The sequence below is a fragment of the Chrysochloris asiatica genome, unplaced genomic scaffold, assembly GCF_000296735.1.
Source record: "Chrysochloris asiatica unplaced genomic scaffold, ChrAsi1.0 scaffold00117, whole genome shotgun sequence".
Taxonomy (NCBI): Eukaryota; Metazoa; Chordata; class Mammalia; order Afrosoricida; family Chrysochloridae; genus Chrysochloris; species Chrysochloris asiatica.
The window spans coordinates 2,406,836-2,421,192 of NW_006408635.1; the positions used below are offsets into that span (position 1 = coordinate 2,406,836).

The following is a 14,357-nucleotide window of genomic DNA, read 5'->3' on the forward strand; positions in this document are numbered from 1 at the left end:
CACAAATTCCCCCAGCTGTGAGCCTTCCAACCTTCTAAATATTCCTTTATATGTGGTTCAGAGTTCTGGGACCATCCCCTGAGCCTGCTTGGTCGGGTATTCTGTGTTGTTGTTGGCGGAGCTCCTTACTGTACTTCGACCTGATCTGCCATCTTGTTTGTTCTCTTTACCCTGTAGACATTTTTGAACTGTTTTGTTTAGTGAATGTAAAACTTGAATGTTGAAACACAAAAATTATTGTCCTTTTTACGAAATATATTAAGCACTTAACAGCCAGAATCCTGCAATGTGCAATCAAATTCATTTTAGTCAATTCAATTCCAACTTAATGTGACCCTATATAGGGTTTCTAAGTCTATGATGTTCTTGATGGCATCCCACAACTCTTCTGGTCTTCAGTCTTTAGTGTCTGATGCATCAGATCTCTTCAGATGATCTTTAAATTCAGGCAGGATATATTCCAGGTCATAAGGAAGGAGCTCTGGTAACATAGTGGTTACGAATCGGGCTGCGAACCGCAAGGTCAGCAGTTCGAAACTACCATCTTCTCCATGGGAGAAAGATGAGGCTTTCTGCTCCCATAACGATTTACAGCCTCGGAAACACTGTACAGGGTCTCTATGAGTTGGAACCGACTCGACGGCACATAACCACCACCACCATCTTGACTCCTGTGAACTTGTTTTAGTTTTCTTCGGCTTCAGACTCAATTTGCGTATGAGCAATGGATGATCCATTCCACAGTTCCCTTTCTTTGTTTTCACTGATAATATGGAGCTTTCCCACCATCTCTTTTCATAGATAAAGTCTGTTTTATTTCTGTATATTCAATCTGGTGAGGTCCATATGTACAGTTGTCTTTTATGTTGCTTATAAAAGGTGTTTGCAATGCAGAAGTCATTGGTCTTGCAAAATTCGATCATGTGATTTCCAGCATCGTTTGTATCACCATGGCCATACTTTCCAACTGCTCGTCCTTCCTTTTTGTTTACAATCTTTGCATTCCAATCATCTTGATTGCATGTTTGATCAAGGATGTTAGTAGCATATGATCAAGAGCTAATGATTCTGAAAGAAGTCCAAGGTGCATTGAAGTCATTGGCAAAGAACACAGCACCGGGAATTGATCGAATTCTAATTAAAATCTTTCAACAAAATGATGCACTTGCTCCTCTCTGCCAAGACATTTAAAGGACAACTTCCTGGCCAACTGACTGGAGAAGATCCGTATTTGTGCCCATTCCAAAGAGAGGAGACCCAGCGGAATGGGGAAATCTTCGGGCCATATCAATGATGTCCCATGTGAGTTAAGTTTTATTATAGGTAATACAGAAATGGCTGCAACCATACATTGACAGAGAACAGAGAAACTGGTTCAAGCCGGTTTCAGAAGAGGACATGGAATGAGGGCTATCACTGTTGACATGAGATGGATCGTGGCTGAAAGCAGAGAATGCCAGAAAGATGTTTACCTGTGCTTTATTGACTACACAAAGGCTCTTGATTGTGTAGATCATAACAAACTGTAGACAACATTGCGAAGTATGAGTATTCTGGAACACTTAATTGTACTCATGAGGAAATATACATAGACCAAAAGGCAGTCCTTTGAACAGAACAAGTGAACACTGAATACTGAATGGTTTAAAATTAGGAAAGGTGTGCGCCTGGATTGTATTCTTTCACCATACTTATTTAACCTGTATATTGAGCAAATAATATGAGAAACTGCATTGTGCGAAGAAAAACATGGCATCAGGGTTGGAGGAAGACTCATTAACAACTTGCGATGAAACAACCTTACTTGCTGAAGCGAAGAGGACTTAAAATACTTCTGATGAAGAACAAAGATCACAGCCTTTGGTGTGGGTTGCACTTCAATGAAAAGAAAACAAAAATCCTCTCAACTAGAGCAATAAACAGCATCCATATAATTGGAGAAAAGATTGAAATTGTCAAAGATTTAATTTTGCTCAGATCAACTGTCAACACTCAGGGAAGCAGCAGTCAAATGCTGTAATGCATTGGGCAAAGATGCCAGTTTGAAAACTAAGGTGTGCCTGACCCAAGCTATGGTATTTTCAGTTACCTCATATGCATGCAAAAGTTGGACAGTGAATAAAGAAGACTGAAGAAGAATTGATGCTTTTGAGTTATGGTGTTGGAGGAGAACATTGAAAGTACCGTGGACTGCCAAAAGAACAAACCAATGTGTGTTGGAAGAAGTACAGCCAGAGTGCTCCTTTAAAGTCAGGATGGCTAGACTTCGTCTCTCATACTTCAGAAATGTTGTCAGGACGGACCAGTCTTGGAGGGTATCATGTTCGGTAAAGTAGAGGGTCAGAGAAAAAGAGGAAGGACCCCTAAGGAGCTAGATTGGCACAGTGTTGGCAGTGATGGTCTCAAATGTAGCAATGATTATGATGTTGGCCCAGAACCAGGCAGTGTTTTATCTTGTTATGTATAGGGTTGCTGTGAGTTGGAACTGACTCAGTGACACTTAATAACAACAACATACAGGGGTTTTGGGATGGTGGAGAGCAAATGAGTGTGAATCTTATGGTTAACAGCCCAATGCCTAGCCTACAGCACCACCACAACAGACAGTTGTGAATGGTGCTAGAAGTTTCTTCTTGACTTAAAATAAAGAACTTACAGATAAAGTTTTTGCAAAGAAATTGATATGACGAATCAGATGCCAGTCTGCTTTCATAAAGATTCACTCACTCCCATCAAATTGATTCTGACTCATAAGTGACTTTGTTACAGGACTTTTGAGGCTGTAAATCTTTTACAGGAGCAATTGGTGGGTTTGAACTGCTGACCTTACAGCTACTCTGCAGCACCACACTAAGATTCCTTTTCCATAAAACTTACAGTCTTGAAAACAGTGTGGTGTAGTTTTACTCTGTGCATCGGTGTCTTTATGAGTGTGACAGTGGGTTTGGTTTCCTGGTTTTATGCAGAAAATAGATCAGAAACACTGGACCAAAAGAGTATTTAAAAGTATTTTCTACTGCTCTGGTAGCGTAGTGGTTACGAATCGGGCTGTGAGTCGCAAGGTCAGCAGTTCGAAACTACCAGCAGTTCCATGGGAGAAAGATGAAGCGGTCTGCTCCCGTAAAGATTTACAGCCTCAGAAACCCTGTGTAGGGTCGTTATGAGTCGGAACTGACTCCACAGCACATAACAACAGAGTCTTAGAAACTTATTCTTAAAGTTGGCTTTTGCCATCATTATATTACTATTTTAAAATTATACCTTATTTGCCAGGCATTTCCTTTTAATCTACTTTGTTTTATTAGAACTGGCCATATTTCTCATGGAAGAAAGTCTTTAAAACATTGAGTGCTATATGGCTAAGTTAATAAACTTAATTAACTTTATTAATAAACTTAAAAGAGAGACTTAAGGTTTTATGTTGGCTCTAGCTTCTTTTCAACTTGGTCTTAAAAAAAACAACCCAGCCAACAAGCCCACTGCTCTTTAGACAGTCTGACTCTTATCACCCCCATCGGACACAACAGAACTGCCCCTTTGGGTTTCTCAGGAGCAAGTCAATGGAAGTGGAAAACAGCTTGAAAGGGTATATTTCATAATGTATATAAAACTGTAGAATTGTCTGAAATGGACTCAATTATAATGATAATGCCTTATGTCTCATAGGTAGAACATTTGAGAAGAGTTTTGACCCTTGGGTCCCAGTGTGTTCAGAATGTAGTCGTTTACTGTTGGATGTGTGTCCTTTCAGAATGCTGTCTGTTAGGTCTCCCAGATGAAGTCTAACTCACATTGACTGTGCTTTTTCTATAGCCCTTCTCTGATGTTGTGTCTTTCTTCCATGTATCTTTAAAATCACTTTTTAAAAATGTTAAATTATAAAGCACTGTATTTACCAAGGCTTTTTTTGGAGGGGAGGGGTTAATTAAAACCATTGTGCAGTTGTTGTTTCTGTTGTTAATTACCAGGAGTTGATTCTGACCCATAGTGACCCTACACAGGGTGTCCGAGGCTGCACATCTTTACGGGAGCAGAAAGCCTCATCTTACTCCCACAGAACAGCTGGTAGTTTCAAACTGCCAACGTTGAGGTTAGCAGCTTGATTTGTAACCACTAGTACGCTATTGTGCTGTATTCCTTGGCAATTTAGGTGACTGGCATTTGAACAGTCGAATGTTTAGAGTAACGCACATGTTCTTTAAAATGCTGTTTCTGAAGTCTGATGATGCGTGTGAATATTCTTTCTCCTACAGGAGCAGTTATTTTGTATTTATGGTGACTTTTGTCCATGCAGAATTTTACCTTTCCACTTCCCGCTCTTCTCTTTCTCTTCAGTGTAAACCAGAATACAAAGTACCTGGACTTTACGTGATTGACTCCATCGTGCGACAGTCTCGACACCAGTTTGGTCAAGAAAAGGATGTGTTTGCACCCAGATTTAGTAATAACATCATTAGCACTTTCCAGAATTTATACCGTTGTCCTGGAGATGACAAGGTAAGGAGGGGACCCATGACCTTTGTAATTTTCATCAGGTCTGTAAATTGTTATTATATGACTGTCAGTTATGTTCTCATTTACACGTTTCTGATTGTGAACATTTAGGTAGTACATTATGCATATTTCTTTGGTTTTTAGACTCGTCTTAAACAGAGAATGGAAAGATGTGTAGTTGATTTGCTTTTAATTTAAATTTGAAATTTTGTGAATATTTAAAAAACTACTTTGATTTATCAATTTCAATTTTAATGAACAAAGTAATCTTACATTGCTAGATTTAATACTAATACTGCTTTTAATTGAAGATGGGGAGAGTAGGGATTTCTTGAACCTAGTAGGAAAGACAACCTTTCTCCTGTAATCAGAACCCTAAATGACATTTTTTATTTGTATATAAATAAATATAAAGGGTGATCGTTGTCAAGTACTGCCAAGTTTTGAAATACATGAGTGTTTTGGAAACTGGAAAATTTTTGTATAAGCAGAGGATCTAAACTACAAGTCTGATAAGGTGTGAAGCATTTTTTGGGGTAATTTTTATATGTTTCATTTAATATGCAAATAATTTGCATGTTAATATAATTTGAACCTAGGTTAGAAATACATCATCATAATATGGAGAAGTTAAAGAAGATCTAGGTCTTTATTATTGAAAAATTGCTTATTTTGCTGTTGCAAAATATATGCATTGAACAGAATGCTTTTTTATATAATTAATTTCATCCTCTCTGGAGAATTTTCTTTAATGAAATTATCTTGTCACATATTAATAAAGGCGCCCTGGTGTGGCACTGTGGGTTAATTCGCCAGAATGCAAAGCTGTTTGAACTGCAAGGTCGGCAGTTCAAGCTCACCAGCTGCCCCTCGCAAACCCTATACAGGGTCACTATGGGTCAGAACCTACTCGACGGCACTTGACAACAACAACAATAATTTTATATCTTTCTTTAATTTACTGGTTTTTTTCTTTTAAATGGTCCCTGCCTGTCATTTTTGACCCCTAGAGTGGCACTGTAGGATAAGCACTGGACTTCTAACCATAAGGTCAGCAGTTCCAACCCCTATCTGCTCTCAGAAACCCTATACAGGGTCACTGTGAGTAACAACCAACTCAGAGACACACAAAAACATTTAATTTGTTTTTTCCTGGTGGAATAAGCAATATTACAATGTTGTTGTTAAGTGAGATTGATTTGGTTCCTGTAGCAAACCTGTATAGGGTTTGTGAGGAGTGGCTGGTGAGCTTGAACCAATGATCTTGACTTTACAGCCTAGTACATTAACCCACAGCACCAAACCATGACTCCTTTTATAGAAGTATTCTGGTCAATCATCACATTTTTCTGTGCAAGAATTAAGAAAAGAATTAATATATGATCATCCTGTTTTTTGTTAATCATTATGTAAATTTCGTAAACTGTTACTTCTTTATAGTTAAGTACCATTGAAATGGTTCCAACTCATAGTGACCCTGTATAGGGTTTCTGAGATATGGCTGGTGGGTTTGAACTGCTGACCTTGCGGTCCAGGCTAGCTGAGATGCTTATATTTTAAGAACCAAGGCAAATGGACTAACCACTTTTCTCAAAGAAGACTGTGGAGTACCTTGAGCTATTCCTCTCTGATGAGCATATTCTTTGCCTATAAATCTGATGCTTCTGACCTCTGAAAATTTAGTGCTACCAAAGGAACCACTTAAATCGGCATTTTAGCAGTTACCAAATGCTCTCAAGAAGTTGCTAATTAATAATTTTAGAATTCAGAGTTACTAAAGAAATGGAAGTTGATTATTACCCAGTCTTTAGACGTTCGTAATATAAAGAGTATGACAAAAGAGGCGTGGTGTCTGGGCTGCTAACCTCACAGGCAGTACTTTGAAGTATGCTAGTCTCTCCAAGGGAGAAAAATGAGAAATGAGACTTTCTGTTCCCGTAAAGATTTACAGCCTCGGAAACCCCATACAGGGTTGCTGCGGGTTGGAACTGACTTGGTGACACAAAACCACCACTACCATAACAAAAAGAGACAACAATTCAAAGAAATAGAAGTTCACAACTAAATAGAATTCATATGAAATTTCTTCTGAATCAAGATTAGGGTATAAATTGGAGTCCCTGGATGGTCCAAATGGTTAGTGTACTTGTCTGGTAGCTGAAAGGTTGGAGGTTCAAGTCCACCCGGAGGCACCTTGGAAAAGGGCCTGCAAGTCTGTGTTTGAACGAGTCACTGGAAACTTGGTGGCGCACACATACATGGGTGGTCACAAGTCGGAATCGACTTGATGACAGCTGGTTTTGTTTTCTATTTAAATATGAGTATTTCTTAGTATTACTCGAAGGCAAGCTGGACTTAGTAAATAAGACACATTTCTGTCCTGGGAGGCTCAAAATTTGGAAGTGGTTAAAACACCATACATCCTAAAATTGTTAGATGAAGTTTGAAATGGAAGCCTTCTGGTGTTCTTCCTCGGTTTATGAAGACTCTGGCTTATTTGTTTATTGACAAAGTTGGCCTATGGCCAAGGTGAATCTGAAATATGACTTAGAATGTAGATGTTCAAGAAGTGGTGTGAGAGCGGCAGCATCAGTGCCGGAACATTTTAACAAAATGCTGCTGAGAGTGTTGGTATTGTGGCTAGGTGCCATTGACGTGGCTCTGTCTCGTAGCACCCCTGTACAATAGAACAAAACACTGCCCCGTCCTGTGCCTTCCTCACACTTGAGCCCATTGCTGCTGCTCCTTGTCAGTCCATCTTAGTTGACGGTCTTCCTTTTTTTTTTTTTTTCACGGATCCTCTGCTTTATCAAGCATGATGTGCTTCTTCAGGGACTGGTCCCTCCTGACAACATGCCCAGAGTTTGAGAGACGAATTCTCAGCATCCTGGCTTCCAAGGAGCATTCTGGCTGTACTTTCTCCAGCACTGATTTGTTTGTTCTTCTGGCAGTCCACGGGACTTTTCAATAGTCTTCACCAACACTGTAACTCAAATGCACTTATTCTTCTACTGTCTTCCTTATTATTGTCCAGCTCTCACATGCAATATGAACTATTTATTGAAAATGGCTTGGGTTAGGTGCACATTAGTTCTCAAACTGATGTCTTTCTTGAACACTTTAATGAGGATTTGTGCACCAGGTTTGACTAATGCAGTATGTCCTTTGATTTCTTGACTCCTGTTTCCCGGAGTGTTGATAATATTGAATGCAGTGTTTGAGAACTTTTATCTTTTCTACATTTATTGTATTTATTGGTCCTCTTGTGAGGATTTTGTTTTCTTTACATTGAGGTCCAATCTATAGTGAAGCCTGTGGTCTATGATCTTCATCAATAAATATTATATAAGTACTCATTTCCATCAAGCAATATTGTATCATCTTTATATTATAGATTGCTAATGAGGCTTTCTCTAATCATGATGCCATGTTGTTGTTTATATAATCCAGCTTATTGCTTGGATTATTTACTCGGCATACAGATTGAAGAACTGCAGTGTAAGGATACAACTCTAGCACATACTTTTCTTGATTTTAAACATTCTCTATCCCTTTGTTCTGTTATAACAACTGCCTCTTGGGTCTGTGTACAGGTTCCTCATGAGCACAATCAAGTGTTCAGAAAACCTAATCTTTGCACTGCTATCCATTGATTTTCATGATCCACACACTTGAAAGACTTTGTGTAGTACATCAAGTACAGGTAAACATCTTTCTGGAATTTTCTGCTTTTAGCGAAGGTCCATTTGATGTCAGAAACGATATCCCTCATTCCACATTCTCTTCCGATTCTGGCTTGAATGTCTGGCAGTTCTTTGTCAGTGTACTGTTGAATATCTCAAATGAAAGTTTGCCTGCATGTGATATTAATGATACCGTTATATGATTTCTGCATTCTGTTGGGTCACCTCTCTTTGGACACAAATAAGGATCTCTTACAGTCAATTGGCCAGGTAGTTTTTCAAATTTCTTGGCGTAGATGAGTGAGTGCCTCCAGTGCTGCATCGTTTGTTGAAAGATTTCATTTTGTGTTCCGTTAATTCCTGGAGCTTTGTTTTTTACCAATGCCAGTCCCAGCACACCTGTGACTTCTACCTCAATACCATCGATTCTTGATCATATGCTCCTTCTTAAAATGGTTGAACATCAAATATTTCTTTTTAGTACAGTGGCTCCTTAGATTCCTTCTGTCGTCTTCTGGTGCTTTCTGCATCATTCAGTATTTTGCCTTTATAGTCAGTCTCTCAATATTTCAAGTCGAGGCTTGAATGGTTTCTTCAGTTCTTTCAGCTTAAGAAATGCTGAGCGTGTTCTTCCCTTTTGGTTTTCTCACTCCAGGCTTTTGCACATTTCATTTTTAATATTTGACTGTCTCTTCTCGAGCTGCCCTATGAAATCTTCTGTTAGCTCTTTTGTCACCTCGTTTCTTTTATTTGCTTTGTCATCTCTTTGCTGGAGACCAAGTTCAGAATCTCTTTTGACATCCATTTTATCCTTTCTCTCCTGTCTGTTTAATGACATTAAACAGGTTACTTCCTGTTTGATGTTCTTGATGTCATCCCAGAATTATTCTGGTCTGGTCATTAGTGTCTAATGCATCACATCTATTCTTGTGATGATCTCTAAATTCAAGTGGAATATATTCAAGGTTATATTTTCGCTCTCGTGGACTTGTTTGAATTTTTTTCAGCTTCAGCCTGAACTTGTACATGAGCAATTTATTGTCTGTTCCTCAGTCTGCTCCTGGCCTTGTTTTGGCTGATGATGATATGGAGCTTTTCTACCATCTCTTCTCCCAGATGTAGTCAGTTTATTGCCTGTGTATCCATTTGATAATGTCCATATGTATAATCAGCCTTTTATGTTGTTGAAAAAAGTATTTGCAGTCAATAAGTCACTGGTATTGCAGAATTCTTTCATGTGCTCCTCAGCATCTTTTCTGTCACCAGGCCTATATTTTCCAGCTACCAGTTCTTCCTCTTTGTTTGCAACATTCCCATTCCAGTCACCAGTAAGTATGAATATATCTTGATTGCATGTTTACGATCAATTTCAGAGTGAAGAAGTTAGTAGAATTTCAGCACCACTGACTTAGTGATTGGCGCATAGTTTTGAATAATAGCGTTAGTAACTGGTCTTCCTTGTAGGCGTATGGATATTATCCTATCCCAGACAGTATTGTACTTTAAGATAGATTTTGAAATGTTATTTTTGACGATATAATTAACGCCATTCCTATTGAATTTGTCATTCCTGGCATAGTAAACCATATGATTGTCAGATTCTAAATGGCCAATACCAGTCCATTTCAGCTCGCTAATGTCTAAGATACTAGTATTTATGCCTTCCATTTTATTTTTTGACAACTTCCAGTTGTCCTAGATTCATACTGAGTACTTTGGATGTACTCATATAGAAAGTGATAGATATTAAAAACAGAAAGACCCGGTTAAGTGATGTTGAATTGGCTGGAATGGAGGTGGCTGGCAAAGGTTGAGACTGGTTGCTGAAGACAGTGAGTTGGATGTGCTGCTGCAGTTGAAGAGTCTGTTGGAGGGACAGAGCATACATGTAGGACAGAAACATGCCTATAACCAGTGGGTTTGGTTTTGTAAATTCTTTACAGGGTAGTAAAGGGCTCAGGGTATGGCTGGACACTTGTGGTTAATGTAGAACCTCTGGTTTAGAGTATGGTGTTTACCAGGGTTACAAACAGACTGACTAATGCCAATATACTCTGATAGTTTCCCACAGGGGAAGGAGGACAAGAGAAAATCATGAAATGGGAAATTGTGTGTTTGATCAAAAATGCCAAGAGGGAATAAACATGGAAAGTTGCAGAAAGGAGATAATTTAGTTACGTTCTTAGATTATGAAAATTTGTTGAATTATTTATAAAATGATAAATTTAAAATTTACATGACATAAGGATTTTGCCCTGTAGTTACTTCTTTGTTCAAAAGATCACATGTATGAGACACATTCTGTGTCAGCTGGAAGTGAGCCTTTAGTAAGTACTGAGGTCAGGCCTGGCTCTGCCTCAGACCCCTTACCCCAGGTGTCTGTAGACAGCCATAAACATCTGTCTGTCTAGAGATGATATATGTGATAGAGGAAGCCTAATTGTCATCCCTGTTTTGAGCTACATCTTGTCTTTATTGTCTTTGTCTATTGAAAGTTCCATCGTTTTTCAAATGAGTTACGGTTAACCAATGCTAAGTTACGTGAAAATGCGTTTCATGGTGGAACGGTTCTTAAGGCGTTTGACTCCATCCTGCCATTCTCACTGTCTGATTGATAGGTTTGAAAACAAAAAATAAAAATTCCTTTCTCTTCTTCTTCTAGAGTAAAATTGTGAGAGTATTAAACTTGTGGCAGAAGAATAACGTATTTAAGAGTGAGATCATTCAGCCTCTTCTGGATATGGCCGCAGGGATTCCTCCTCCAGTGGTCACCCCTGTTCTGGCCAGTACTACTGCTGCCATGAGCAACACCCCAGGTGTGTTGTTTTGATACAGATTTGGTCTATCAGTATTCCATGTGTGTTTTCCTTATTAGGTGACAGCAATTGTCTAGCATTATTAGGTAATGGAAAAGGGACTCTTGTGAAGTAAAAATTAAATTGGAAATTATGTATGTGTGTGATTCTTCCTAAAATTTAGAAAGCTATATTCCTGTTTAAATTCCCCAAAAGAAATTCATGAATGTAATGAGCTTTGGGAGTTGAGACATCAGTAGATTTCCCTGATTTTGACCATCTCTAATCTCTGCATTTTGCTTACAATTAAACTGATTGAGGAACTTAGTATTTACAAAAGGAACCCTGGATAAATTGTTTAATGAAGTCAGAAATGCTTTAATAGTAACCACAAAATCACATTTGTTGAGGTGTTTAAATATCATATAAATATTTTTATTGTAGTCCAAGAGTTACAGTTGGTAACATTTTTGGTATGTTTTAGTTTTTGTTGCCTATATATAAAAACAAAACTTTGGGAAAAAAAAAGTTGATGTATACTGTTGAACAATCATTTATAAATTGAACATTGTAGTTTGAATAGTTTCTCATACTATTGAATTTTGTTCACTAGTGAGATTTTTCATGACTTGGGAAATAGTTTTAACCTAATTTTGTAATTAATTTAAGTTGTTTTCCAAAACAAGGATAAAATGAAGATACTTAGATAAATATGTATATATTTTTTCAAAGTGATGTAGCTGTGGTGCAAGTTATCTATTGACTACATGTTTCCTCCTTTTCATGTTTCTTTTGTAATGGGTGGGTGGGTGTTTGTCTTCAAGGAACTCCAGTGACACCTGTGACTCCAGCCAATGTGGTCCAAGGCTTACCTGACCCATGGGTGTCGCAGATAACAAACACGGATACCCTGGCAGCTGTGGCTCAGATCTTACAGAGTCCTCAAGGCCAGCAGGTGAGCATCTTTTCTGTTAGTCCAGAGTGTGTTCCATATCCATGTCATAAAGCATTGTTTCATGAAGCGCCACCTTGGGAGTGTGTGTGTTTTCATTTTAGAAAGCTGGAATCATACTCTACATGCTACTTCGTACATCTGTTAAGCTTTGTAGGTTTTTAAATAGCAGCTCTTAACATTTCTTAGATTGATTTCTGTGAATCCATTTGATTTGTTAGTTTACACATTTTATTGTTTTAATGTGAATGTTTATGCATCAAATTAGTTTCCAGTTCAACCGTTTATACACAGTTGATTCTTTGACATTACTTGCTATCTCTGCATGGGTCTGCACTCTCTCCATTTCCACCCTGCCTTCCCTTTATCCACCCTGCCGGTTTCCCTGCCTTTCCTTCCCTTCTCATCTTTGTTTTGGAGCAAATGTTGCCCATTTGGTCTCAGTACAGTTCACTGTTCTAAGGAGCACATTTCTTGTGGGGTGGTGGTGTTCTTCTATCGGCCACTCTGTTTTACTGAAAGGGTTCCTCAGGGAGTGGCTTCATTTCCAGGTTATAAATGTCTTAGAGTGAGAGACTTGGGGTGTCTTCAGCTTCTTACTGGTCCAGGAAATCTGGACTGATGTTTAAATTCCAGTTTGGTTCCCCATTTCGCCCATTCTAATTAGGATCTTCTGTGTGTACCCTGGTCAGTGCAGTCTAGTGGTAGCCAGGCAGGGTCTCCGGTTAGAGGAGTTGATTTGTTCTGTAGCCAATCTGAAGAAATTGCTCCTAGTTTTAAATGGACTTTGCAGATACAGCAACTCATGCTAATTCTCTATCTACTGTTAATTACTATTGACTTTTCTTATTTGATTCCACTGGCCATACATTGTGGATGAGATTTTAACTGAAGTAGTGCCATGGCAGTCACTCTGTTCTCAAAACTCAGGTAGAAATGCTGCTTTTGTTGTTCAGTACTGTGTTGGCTGTATGTTGATAAATGTACTCTGTAGTAGTGATTTATTTTGCTTTTCTAAGGTTACAGTGTTCTTGTTAAGTACTGTCAAGTCTGTTCTGACCCATAGCGACCCTGAACATGGTTTTCCGAGGCTTTAAATCTTTACGGGAACAGAAAGCCTCGTATTTCTCTCACGGAGCAGCTGGTAGTTTCGAACTGCTAACCGTGCGGTTCGCAGCCTGATTCGTAACCACTACACTACCAGAGCCACAGAGTTTGGTTTAAAGTTTTATCAGTGGAAATATTAGTATGTTTTTTTTCTTTAACTGATGGATACAATAAATAGTATCAAGAGAGTTCAAAATGTTTCCTCATTGTAACTGTATGTATGTATTTCTTTGACACAATGCATTTAATATACCTTGAGTCTGCTTTTTCATTTAAATATATGATTTTTGGCAGCTATTTCCTATTTGTAACTATTTTGTACCAAGACTTAGTGAGATAAGTCCCTAGTTTTTAATCATTCTCAGTTTTTTAATCATCAAGTTTATTTGCTACTGTGTGAAATCCATTCAGAAACTCTTAGCTTTTTCTGTGTATTTATATAGTACAAAGCGTCCTAGTGTGGGTTAATGCACTGGACTGCAAAGACACTTTGAACCCCAAGGTTGGCAGTTCAACTCACCAGCTGCTCCTCAGAAACTATATACAAGGTCTTTGTGGGTTGGAATCGACTGGACGGCGTTTCACAACACTATATAGTATAACACAAGTGCTTGCTGCCTCTGAAAGGATTGTTGTTGTGTGCTGTCATGTCACTTCTGACACATGGTGACCCTGATGATATTTTCTGAGACTGTAATCTCTATAGGATTAGAAAGCTTCATCTTTCTCCCTTGGTGGCTGCTGGTGGATTCAGACTACTAGCCATGTGGTTCACAGCCCAACACATAACTTGGTATAGTACCAGGGTTTCTTTCTGAAAGGGTTAGATGAGCTTAATAAAGAAACTGCTAGGACTTGGTATATTTGGGTAAAAGTAGTCTTAAATGATCATTTCAGTTCCTTTCTTGGTCAGTTTACAGTTATTCACTGTGTTTTTCCTAGTTGTATATACTTTTTTCCCTTTAAATATTACTAATTTTGGTATTCATGTATTAATTTTCTCTTTTGTAAAAATTATACTTGTTTGAGTTTTTGCTTCTGTGTGTGTATACATATATAAAAGATGATGTGTTTCTTGACTAATATATTCTGGTGTGGTGCTGTAGGATCAGCACTGGACTATTAGCCACAAGGATGGCTGTTCAGAACCACCAGCTGCTCCTTAGGAACCCTGTGCAGCATTGGACTTGTCAAAGGCGCTTACCACCATCATCAGTTAATGTAATCCGTGTAATCACATTGAGGCCAGCACTGCCCATTTTCCAGTTTCCCCTTACATTTCTTGTTTGTTTTTTTTAATCTTTAAAAATGGATTATTCATCCAGT

At 38.5% G+C, this 14,357-nt stretch overlaps 1 protein-coding gene across 1 annotated transcript in view; it reads left to right on the plus strand.

Annotated features, from left to right (window-relative positions):
• Window positions 1–14,357, plus strand: part of SCAF8 (SR-related CTD-associated factor 8) — an 86,904-nt gene that overhangs the window by 20,207 nt on the left and 52,340 nt on the right. The window contains exons 4-6 of the mRNA XM_006868476.1: window positions 4,336–4,497; window positions 10,840–10,993; window positions 11,797–11,927. Coding sequence (XP_006868538.1) covers window positions 4,336–4,497; window positions 10,840–10,993; window positions 11,797–11,927 — 447 coding nt within the window. The remainder of the gene's footprint in view (window positions 1–4,335; window positions 4,498–10,839; window positions 10,994–11,796; window positions 11,928–14,357) is intronic.